The 12,223-nt window shown below is 41.2% G+C and overlaps 1 protein-coding gene across 4 annotated transcripts in view; it reads left to right on the plus strand.

The window, feature by feature from the left end:
• The window catches only part of CRIM1 (cysteine rich transmembrane BMP regulator 1), a 241,057-nt gene that overhangs the window by 223,570 nt on the left and 5,264 nt on the right, over positions 1-12,223 (plus strand). For all 4 annotated transcript variants that reach the window (XM_084828321.1, XM_084828318.1, XM_084828317.1 and 1 more), the window contains 4 exons: positions 3,733-3,954; positions 6,468-6,662; positions 8,761-8,883; positions 11,050-11,237. In XM_084828321.1, coding sequence (XP_084684447.1) covers positions 3,733-3,954; positions 6,468-6,662; positions 8,761-8,883; positions 11,050-11,237 — 728 coding nt within the window. The remainder of the gene's footprint in view (positions 1-3,732; positions 3,955-6,467; positions 6,663-8,760; positions 8,884-11,049; positions 11,238-12,223) is intronic.

Raw genomic sequence — 12,223 nt, forward strand, 5'->3', positions numbered from 1 at the left:
AAACAGTTTTCCTCAGTTATAGAGGTTTCCCAAATAGAGGCTCCGTGCAGGCACAGAGCCCATATGTGTGAATGCACAGATGACCATTTGAAGAACTATAGTTAAAGGTAAGCAACCTGCCTTTGTTGAGGGACAAACAAGTCAAGAGTTTTAACCCATGATTTTTTGTTAGGTTAAAACTCTGGGTTGTTTGTCCTGCAGCAACCCTGAGTTACAGGTTCACACGTCATATTAGACAGCCCAGGAACGAGATGTTCCTGGGCATTCCTGGGGTGTCGAAGAAAGCGGAAGCAGCAAGCACACCAGACACAGTGAGTGCGTGGGAGGCAATGTGCTCACTCACTCCAGCTCTACCTTGTCAATTCATAAATGGAGAGGGAACCATTCAAAGCAGTGGTAGAAGAACTGTATTATGAACCAGTGGGGATGTACTTCTGATCCCTCTTAACTGTGGCTAACAAATGGAAAACCAGCTTTGGGAATGCACAGTCTCTTCCCCCTATCCCCTTTGGAGTACGTTTCTCCTTCCCCGCCCCTGTCTTAACTGTGGTTAAGGTAAATTGCACTGCCTTAACTGTGGTTAACAAAGCCAACAAGGGTTCCACTTAAATCATGATCTGAAACGGAATAACATTTAAACTGTGGAAATTACATTACAAATATAGATGTGTAACAGAAGCCTGATGACTGCTTTTCCTAGAGAAAAACAGTTTTGGGAAGAGATTATTTTGAGCAAAATAATAGGTGTGAGGTGCTTAAACATTTCTTTCACTTCTCCACTAAAGCTAAAGACATCTTCATTGGATCCTACTACCCTAGATAAGTACCGGTCAGTTTCCAAGCTTCTTTTTTAAAGTAAGGACTTAGAGTAAGTGGTGGCAGCAAACCTCCAGACTTCTTGGATGAAACTGATTATTTGGATCCATTCCAATCTGGGGTTAGGCCTTATTGTGGGACAGAAACTGCCTTGGTTGCTTTGGTGGATGACTTATGCCAGGAACTGTGCTGGGGAAGTATGTTGGTTCTGCTGGAGCTCTTGGTGCCATTTGATCGCATCAGTCATGGTAACCTTCTGGAAAGTTTGGCTGATATGGGACTTGGGGGCATCATTTTGCGGTGGTTCCAGTCCTATTTGGCTGAACATTTCCTAAAGGTGGTGCTACAGGGGGAGGTGGCTTTTGCTTGGCCTTGTGACAGTTAGTTTATGTGGTTCATCAGGGCTGTTTATTGTCCCCTATGCTTTTTAACATCTACATAAAGCCACTGAGGGAGGTCATCCAGAGTTTGGGGGTGGGGTCTCATCAGTATGCTGATGATACCCAGCTCTGTCTCTCTCTTTTTAATGATGCCAGAGAGACTGTGGAAGTCCTGAACTGTTGTTTGAATGTGGGCAAACAAAGAATTAGATGTAGGCAAACAAATTGAGGCATAATCCAAATCAGATGGAGGCTCTGTTGGTCAGCAGACAAGCCAACATGGAATTGGGAATACACCCTGTTCTTGATGAGATTGCACTCCTTCATAGACCAGGGGATGCTTTTAGACCCCGCGTTGGTTCTGGAGAGCCTGGTGCGCCTTTGTCCAGTAGTGTTGCACCAGCTACACCCCTTCGTGGGGAAGGCAGATCTGCCACAGTGATTTATGCCTTAATTACCATTCATTTAGACTACTGTAATGTGCTGTTTGTGGGGCTCCCCTTAAACAGCATTTGGAAACTACAGCTAGTGCAAAATGTGATGGTCAGACTATTGTTTGGCATGTATTTTAGAGAATATATATCACCAGTCTTGAACCAAATACACTGGCTTCCAATTTGTTCCGGAGGCCAATTCAAGGAGCTGGTTTTGACATATAATCCCCTAAGCAGCTTGGTGCCAGGGTATCTGGAAGACTGCCTCCTCCTGTATGAGCCTGCCTGTAGCTTGGAGTCTTAATCAGAGGCCCAGTTGTATGACCTTTTACCAAGGGAGGTTTCGTTGGTGGGTATATGAGACAGGGCCTTTTCTGTAGCAGCACCCCAAGTATGGAATTGCCTCCTGAGGGAAGACAGGTTGGCTCTATTTCTACTGAGTTTTAAAACAGTAAAAATGCTACTGTTTTGCCAGCCCTTCAATGAATTTTAATATTGTTTCTGACCTCTTTTAAATAATGTTTTGTTTTTGCTTTTATTCTGTTGTGATTATATTGTGTTGTATTGTTTTAAATTGTACATCAATTTTAGGGTCCTGGTAAGCAGAAAGGGATTTATAAATACCTTTAATAAATAATAAAGTGCAACCCCAGCCAAGCCGCTTTTCCATCTGCAAAACCCTGTTGGATCATACCAGAGGCCTATCTAGTCCAGTAATCAGTTCCAACAGTGGTCAGCCAGATGTGTCTTTACCCACACAAACATACATTAGGAATCCCAGGGGGAAAGCATCTTGGAAGGATCCTTTGGAGGAGAGAAGTGACAGGCAGGAAAGAGTTCAGCACCCTTTTCATACTCTAAATCAACCCTCTTGAAGCTTCATTTCCAACACTTCCCTGTGAAAATCAGCTGTCTGGATTTGGGCGTGTGTGTGTGTGTGCGTGAAAACAATGTGTCTTTAAATTATTATATTCATTGAAATGTGTTAAAATATTTATATGTTTAGAAAAGCATTAACTACACACTTAACAAGCAAAAGTAAAAATGATCTACCTATCTATACAGAAAGAAGGAAAACAATAATAAAATAGTGATACAGTGGACTTTATAAAGGGGAATCTAGTCCATATCCTTATTCTTTCCCTTGCTAATTTTGTCACATATATATTTTTTTAAAAATGCAACAAACAATTAACCATGCTTCTGTAATGACTCGAGATGCTTTGCTATATTCACAGAATAACTTTTCAATAATTCCCGTTAAGAATGTTTCACAGTCACTCAAGGATACCAGCAATTCTTTCCTTTTGCACATATGTTTTAAAGGCCTCCACTCATTCTTTTCAAAAAAGTACATAATTGCAAAGTAGCGATATGCCACTTTTAATTGTAGAGTAGTGATGCGCGCCATTTTTGGCAGAAATGTGGGATATAAATAAAACATGATTGAAATAAATTTTCATAAATGTGAACTGGGAGCTACTTAATATGTAGGAGCAGATGCTTTTGCAGATGCTTCCTCCTCCTTCCCAGAGCTCTATGAGCCTGGAGGAAGGGAAGACTAAAAAGATGGGGGCTGAGCTTCAGACACATAGCCAGAAGCAGCTCAAGTAGCTTTCCTCTCTTCTCCTTGAGAACTGTATGGTGAGGTACAGAACCATTGATAAACTGAAGAGGTGACTCAGCCGCAGCTGAGAAAGAATCTGTGGGGTTATCTTCCAAATAAATAAATAACTGGTTGTGCCTTTTCATATTGCTATCTCAATGTTGGACCTGCTTTTTTCAAATATATGTATATATGCTGTGAGAACTAGGAAATGCCAAAATCTAGAAATCCCTGATGCCCTGGCCTGCACTTAGTATCACAAAAAGACTATGCAGATAAGCCTTTAATGAAAGGCTATATTATGAAGGATAAGGTGACAGCTGCAGAGAGCTAAATTGCTCACCTGTCCAAAGTCAGTTCTTGGGTTCTTCTGTGAACAATGTATGTTTAGATTTCATGAATCAAATCCACAGTTTCACAAAACTGTGGAGAACTGTCCCACAGCAAATTCCTTGCTGTCTCCCATGTTTATTTATATGCATGCTTGTATGTCTAGATGAACCTGTTCAGACTTCCTTGTCAAGCAATGAGAACATGCCCAGTTACTGCAAAAACGATGATGGTGATATTTTCCTGACTGCTGAGTCTTGGAAACCCAATGTTTGTACTAGCTGTATTTGCATGGATGGTGGAATCAGCTGCTACTCTGAATCTTGCCCACCAGTGTCCTGTGACAGACCTGTTTTGAGAAAGGGACAGTGTTGTCCTTATTGTATAGGTAAGTATTGAATAGGAAAGAGAGAGATGTGATGGGAGGGCTTTTTCTTAGTCACACATACTTAATATTGTGATGTCTTGTCAATTTTTATCTTCTTTGTATTTTGTGCTCTATTTCTGATGTCTCCTGGTGTTTCTTCTGAGAACTGTGATATATTTATTATTAGTTACTCCATTGTTTGATTCATTCTTTCCTTGTCACTAACTGTTGTTGATAGCTAGCCACAATGTCTGTTAGAAGACATGTAATATATATCTTCTAACATAAACAATTGACACATATAGTGTTTTTCATAAGGTTGGGAGGGTGTTGTTAGCTAATATTTCTGTTATTAGAATGAGATGTGAGCCAAATACTGAGGGAGAATAGGTTCATGCTATCTTTGGCCCTGATCCAGCCAAAATTAGTCTTGACTTAGTCCCATTGAAACAATGGAACTTGAGTTAGTCACAACTAACTTACTCCATTTGTGTCAATAGAGCTTAGGCTACAGCTAGACAAAAAAAAGCAGCTTGCATCTCCTCTCCTCCATAATGTCTAGTGATACAAAAGTGTGATGTGACTTCACATTGCATGTTTCTCAGTCACCATTCTACTCCCTGCTATTTGGCAGTATCATGATATTATGTTTTGTATCACTAGATATTATTAATAAGAAGGGGAGAATAGATACAGGGCTGTAGTTTCCTGCCATAAAGTCTAGCTCAACCTGCGTCATAGCTAAGTCCAGCTAGATTAGCGCTCCTTTTAATAGTTTTTGTTGCATTATACCTGAAAACATTACTTTTATGTACTTTGTCAGTTCTTTGCAGGGATAATGTTCTGAAGCAATTGTGTTGTTTAATTTCTCATTCTAAATGTTATTTAATGGACAAAAGCTGCAGAGATAGCGTTTTCTTCAGCTGTTAAGAAGACCCTCCTCTGCCTACAAACAGATTTAATCTTTTTTGTACACTGGGTTTATCCTTTCTAACTTTCTTCCAAAGCATAATTGTTTCTCAAATTAATTTTAAAAGTTTGTACTAGAATAACTTCAGTAAAATAAAAGTTTAGGCACACGAACAGTTGAAAATTTAAAAAGCTTCCCTTTGCAGCACTGTTTATAGAAGCATGGGATTTTACTCCCATTCATCCTGACACAGTTCACATTGTGTATTTGGCTTCCCTTTGTTGTCAGTAGAATGCATTTGCAGTGCAGAAGAGGCAGACTAGATGCATGTTATAGGTGCCTCAGTCGGCACTGACTCTTGATAAACAGCCCCTGCGTGTATGCTTTCTGTATAGCAAACTAATATTAAGAAGACTTAGATTCTGAGTAGGTTTGTTTGAATAAAGATGGAAGGTTGTATCTGTGTGCTTGATGGACATTTAAAAATCTACGGGATCATCAAGTTATACTTTTCACCCCATCCCAACCCCACCTCAGCACACAGTAAGACTGGATGAGGCCGCAGCTCATTGCACTTCTTCACCACTTCTCCTCCACTATGCTGTCCTCACCATGCACAGAAGTGAATGCCCAAATCACCAAGTCCTGTGGTGGTTCTAAATGTAGAATCTTCTATAACCTGGATATTGAAACCCCATTCTCTAGCCATTTCTATATCAAGGTTCAGGGAAGATTCTGGGGAGTATCCAATGCTGCCTACGCACTAGCAGGAGTCATTGCTAGTGCAACAGGAAGCTGGCTTAAACATAGTGCAAGACATGCATACTTTGGATAGTATGGATAAATATACAGAGGGTCAGTATGTTTTCTAATTATGTTGTATGTAAATACAGCCTTTGATGAAGTGACATTAAAGTAATTTAGAAAATTGTTAATTCTTACATTCTGCATAGTCAGTAGGCTTATCATGTAGATGAGTAGCAAGATCCTGTGTAAATTTTGTTATTAATTGTTCATTTCTTAAGAAAAACAATGTGGAAAAAACCCACAGATGGGTTTTCTTAATAAATCTTCTGATGGTTTTAAATCTTTCCACTGTCCATCATACTTGTCCTCACGACAGTGATGTAAGGTAATCTATCATTCCTATTTTTTTGACAGAGAATTAAGGTGAATATAGTAGGCTAACCTAGTGAATTCATAACTGAACAAGGATTTTAACTCTGGTCTGGCCAGCCAGTATTGACACTTAGGCCACTGGATCGCAGTTAATAGATAGGTTGTTCACTTTAGAATAGAAACAAATCTATTAACATAGAAGCATAATAATTGAATATAATTGCTCAATAGCAGAAAAAAAATTAGCACAACAATTGAAAATATGACTCTGAACATTTTTGATCCCTTTTCTCCTCAGCGATGGAACTTCACTACCTACTATATACTGTCCCATTAGCATTAAGCAGATACTTTTCAGCCAAGAGCAGAATACTGAATATGCCAAACTGCCACATAACAAAACAGTTCAGTCTCAAAGCAGGGCATATGATTGTACATTTCTTTTTTTCCAATTACTATGAAATGGCTTTCTGACTTCCAAATTATGGCAATATTATTCCAACAGAAGACACCGCATCAAAGAAGGCAGTGTGTCACTTTAATGGAAAAACATATGCTGATGAAGAACGTTGGGACATTGACAGTTGCACACACTGCTACTGTCTACAGGGACAGACCCTTTGTTCCACAGTCAGTTGCCCTCCTCTTCCTTGTGTGGAACCAATCAATGTGGAGGGAAGTTGCTGTCCCATGTGCCCAGGTAATATTCATACAATTTATTTCGGTAGTGTATTTAGGGGTTCTCAGAATTTTTGCACACAAACAGAATAGATAACCATGTGTCCCAGATAGGCAAATACTGTGCAAATCCAGGATTGCAAAATCTTCTAGGTAACAGACCGTCTCTGTTGAGAGTTTCCCCCTCAGCTGTCTTGCAGTTCAGCTACTAACTGCTGAGAAATGAGGAAGACAGAACAGATTTCTGTTCTGAGAACACCTGAGAATTAGCTAAAAGTGTTTGTTTAGTTCAAATATATATATTTTGAGTCAGGGCTTGAAATACAGAAAAGGATAGTTTTCCTATTTTCTCTCTGAATAATTTATTCTGACTTTCAAGGAGTCTGTAATTAGGAGACTTTGGTCCAGTTCAGATGTAACACCTAAACCATGATCTAGCATTATGTGCATGCACAGCAACATGCACACTCCCCTTTCCTCTTCCAACATGGCCACAAACAAGAGATTGGAAGCACCTTGTTCCTCTTTGACTGCAATTTATGATTACATCCAAAAAGGACCAATTGTGGTCAGTTTAAACTATGGCTATTTTAAAAGAATAATTAACAAGCCAGAATCGTATACCAGTGTTTGAACCTGGCATATTAAAATAAACCATAGCTTAAATTAATCACAGTGTACTCTTTCTGGATGTAAGAATAAATCACAGTTAGTGTGATTTAATAGGAAGTAGGTGCCATGTCATGCCAGAGGAAGAGAGAGGAGTGTGTGAGCCCAAGCCTTGCTCCTGCTCATTCACTATGCCACTGGTGGCCCAGCAGACCTGCCCATCTGGCCTGGAAAGGCTTCAGGTGAGGCTTCACCCCTCAGCAAGAGGATAGGGTGTGGGAGAACAGCTCCCAACTGAGCCACACTCTCAAGATGTACAGCTTAGTTGGCTTTTCCCACAAACACGCCAACACACCTTCCACGATCAGGAAAGGCCAGAGGAGAGCAACTCTGGCTCTGGACTGAGACAGTGCCTTGAGGAGGCTCAGTGAGCATTGCTCATCCCTCACCCTCCCTTTTGATAAAGGTGAGATGGTGGGAGAGCCAGCTCCCAACTGAGTTGGCAGCTCGGAGCACTCCTTGAGCCGGTGGGTCAGTCTGTTTCACTTGTCCCCTCACCTTTTCACATTAGGAAAAGCAAGGTGGGAGCAAAGCCAACTCTGACAGAGCTACATCGGGGCCTCTGCTCCTCAACTGACTGGCACTGATCATCTGATGAGTGGAAAGGTCCCGATCTGCATTGTCATTATGGTGCGCTGGAAGTGTTAGTCTCCCTGTCCAATGTGCCAAGAAGGGGATGAAGATTGGCACAGATCAGCTGAGGAGCAGAGGGGGCTCAATTTTCATTTCCATCCCCCACAGTAGGGATGAAAATGCCCTCCTCCTTCTCAGCTGGTCCGTATGGTACAGCTGAGCAGGGGGCCACTGCTGCTGACAATCAGTAGGCCAGACTGAGATCAATAGAGTGGTGTTGCAACTTCCTAATGCAAGCTAGTATCACCTTGTCAAAATCGAGTTACCTAAGCAGCTATTGATGATGTTGGGAGCTGTTTTCCTGTTTTAACTATGTGTCCTTTGGCAGCTGTGTGAAAAACAGAAAAAGTACAATGTCTGTCAACTCTTGCTGTTTTCTGGACTTCTTGTATCATTGCAATGGCACAAAGGGGTAGATTTACATGTGGTGACTCAGAAACACTATTCCATTGTCTTACTATCGCTCATCTGCTCTTAATGTTCAGAGAGACTGCCTGGCTGTTCAGAATGCTGCTATTCGTATATAGTGGGAGACTCCTACTAATGGTCCCTAAGTTTTTTTTTAAGTACTTTTCTAGCTTCAGTTTCTTTAGGTCAGAGAACAAATATACCAGAAATATGATCCAATACATTAATGAAGTATCAAAATGTCTCTCTGACAACAGTTATGTAGTTCTATATAGGCCTGGTGGTAGAAATATTAGATTGGTTGTATGAAGTAAAATGTTAAGAACCAAGATGAAGAAGAGCTTAATGGCTATGACTAGGTAAGGGTAACTTTTCTATGAGTTCCTGTGACAAATGATTATATTTTATAGAGATGTATGTGCCTGAACCTACCAATATTCCAATTGACAAGACAAATCATAGAAGAGACAATGAACTGGAAGCACCGGTTTGGTCTACGCCCAGTGAAAATGACATTGTTCATATCCATAGAGGTAAAGTGAATTTCAATCAAACACCGTTGTCACACATCAGAGACTGTTTAGGTCAACCTTCCCCAGCCTGGTGCCCTCGAGATATTTTGGACTACAACTCCCAAAATTCTTGGCCATAGGCTATGCTAGCTAGGGCTGATGGGTATTGAAGTTCAAAACATCTGGTTGGTACAAGTTGAGGAAAGCTGGTTTGGGTTAACTTCAAACATTTTTCTCTTTCAAAAACACTAGTTGGAGACTTTTTAATACCCAGGCAGGAGCAGCCAAATGATATGTGGTGTGGCGGGGGGACTCTCTGCCTCTCCCAGTTTCCCTAAGCCTCCCTATACCCCAGAAATGCAGTTTAATTCTAAACAGGGAACGTGTTTCCTATTCTTCCCCTGTATCCTTAGTCTCCTGAGTCTTTCATTGCTGGCTAGGGGGACTAGTGAACACATGTGGTGGCTCAAAAGGTTCAGAACGTTCCCCCAATGACTCAGAGCCACTCAAAAAGGAATTTATTCCCTGCCTACAATAAATGGGAGGTCTTACGAGCCTGTGCAGGACCCAGAATTTTCTTTTGTGAAATCAGGTCAATGGGCTCAGTTGAGACACACTTAGCCAATCCTGACATCTTTTTAAAAATTCCTTATTGCTCCAGTGCATGTCCTGTATTTCAGACCAATAGAGCAGCAGCAGCAGGCAGTGTTCTCAGCAGAGGGGGCGGGGTCAGTGGAAGGGAAGACAGAAAGCCATCTTCTCGGTAAACTGGAATTAGGCTAGTGAAAACATTTTCCAAAGCTTGAAAGAAGTGTGTATAAAGCTTTCAGTAATTATCCTCAGACCAACTTTCCCCAACCTGATGCCCTCCAGATTTATTGTGCTACAACACCCATCATCCCAAACCACAATGGCCATGCTGGAATTGTAGTTCAGTTGGGGAAGGCTGCCTTAGACAAAACTAAACTTTATCAAGGGAAGGGTTCCTTTGAAATAGAGGAATGTCACAACCCATCATGGGTGAAGATCATCACTAAAGATCATTTATATAGTTTAAATACATCTAGGTCCCCTTAGGCAGGGAAAGTTATGTCCATTAAACTTATTTACCAAATTAAATCATCAGTCTAAGCTATTGACTTGGGTGCCTCTTACAGAAAACTTTAAAGATAAAGCAAGGGCCATGAGAACTATATAGTCAGCGAGAAAGAACAAAAGAAATGCCTGTTCTGGCCTTACATAAATTTTACAGACAAAAATTGTTCTTAGGAGCTAGATCCAAAAATACCCTTGCATAAGCAGAAAGCATATCATGGCTACTTCATACAAATTATTCTAAGAAAATAAGTCAAATATTTTGGGTTCGATCCAGATTTAGTCATCGTTTTCTGCTCGAACTGCCATTTAACAGAAGGCAAACTGATGAGGTTGAAAGACAAGTAATTTCACCAAGAAAATGAGTAAAAAGTAGAGGTGGGGTCTGAGTCCCACTTGCCAAATCATATATTTGCCCCCACAAAACACAACAAAATACCCATTTCACAGAGAGCAAACTGATGATACTCAGCAAAACTTAAGTACACACAGGCAAAACGCCCACATATACCACACGCTCCAAACACCCACACAATCACATGCACACACACGCACAAGGACAAGGCACAAGCAAAGCATCCCTCTAGTGCCCCAGAACACTCCTCACAACTGCCCAGCTTACCTTCTTCTTTTTTTCAGTGGCTGGGCATGGTGGGCTGTGACCACGCACCATTTTTATTTTCTAAGAATGCCTCTGGAACCCATATGAGGCCCTGGGGCATTTTTGGAAATAAAGACAGTGCTGGAAGCCAGCACTTCATTTTTCAGCTTTCCAGCCTCTCTGGTAAAAAAAACAAGTTTTTGAATTAAAGTATCTTTTAAAAATAAAATAAAGATCAGTAGGGACAGGGAACCTGGTGGATACCAAAAAAGGTGTTCTTGGACATGTTGTTGTGCATAGGTACCACATTGGAGAGACCCCAGCACTAGCGATTTCCATTCTGCTAGTGGATGGCGAGTATTGGATCTAACTCATGTTGTCCTGTCTTGGAATTGAATTTAAAAAATAGTGGAATAATGGAGCTATTCTGCTACTTGGTTAGAGATATTATGTAGTTGTTTGCTGCTAACATGCTTATTCATACTTTTCAGATATGGGTCACCTTCAGGGGGATTTTAGAGAAACCAGAGGATCACAACCAAGTAGAGAGGCTTCTCTTAGTTCTCTTGCCTGGGTGACTCTGCCCATCATGACAGCCCTAATTCTTATAATAGCACTTCTACTTGTCAATCAGAAAAAGCAGTGGATACCAGTATCCTGCTACAGAGCTCCAACAAAGGTAACGGAGTAAACTGATTTCATTTATTTATGTATTAGACCACTTTTCTTCTGCTGCAATGACTTTTGTATAAACAGGTGGCATGATTTCTTGAACTAGTTGAGACAATTAAACATACAGTTGAATACAGATGGCAGGCAGCTCTGAAAATGAGGGATTCAGACACCATTTTTTGGATATCTGCTTCCTGTGAATGTATTTTAGATTAGAGCCCAGGTTATATGGGGTCTAGTTCAAAATAGATCTGGAGTGGGTCCCCTCAAGATTCAGGGTCTGAAGCTGTGTTGCTTGCCAGGATTGGATAGATACGTAGCTGCAGTCCTCAGCAAATAAAGCACTTCCTTCTGCCCTGCTTATTACCATTTAGGATCATAATCCAGGACAACAAACCATGGGTTAAAACTCTGGGTTCTTTCCCCCTCAACAACCCAGAGTTCTGGGTTTCGTGATGAACAACCCCAAAACTGGGCTGTTTACAAAAAGCAGAAATGAACTGGAAGTCCCGGACAGGCAGGACAGCATGCTTGCTCTCTCCAGACAATGCATGGGTTGTTGTTATGTGAAAACCATGTCACTGTGTATTACCAGTCATATAATTACCAGAAGCTGGAAGTAAACAGGTGATTCTTCCAAGATCCTTCCTCATCCTACAATTCTTTCCACTTCCGCCACCTATTTCAAGCTGCCACAGCTTCTCTCTCTACTGCTACTTTTCCCAGCTCGTATATCCAGCTTATTTGACACTGAAGATTCTGTGGAAACTAAGCTGGTGCTATAAAACTGGGACCAAAATACTTGAAGGACTACCTTCACCCATATCAACCTGCCCACACTTTAAGATCACCAAGAAAGGCCTTTCTCATTTGTCCACCTATGAGAGCAGTTGGGTGGGGCCACTTCTCTGCAGTGGCCCCACACCTCTGGAATAAGATGCCAGTGGAGGTCTGCCTGGCCTCATCATTGCAGGCTTTTAAGAAGGCCCTGAA

Source organism: Heloderma suspectum, chromosome 1, assembly GCF_057233095.1.
Source record: "Heloderma suspectum isolate Gila_16-S chromosome 1, 16-S_ref, whole genome shotgun sequence".
Lineage (NCBI taxonomy): Eukaryota > Metazoa > Chordata > Lepidosauria > Squamata > Helodermatidae > Heloderma > Heloderma suspectum.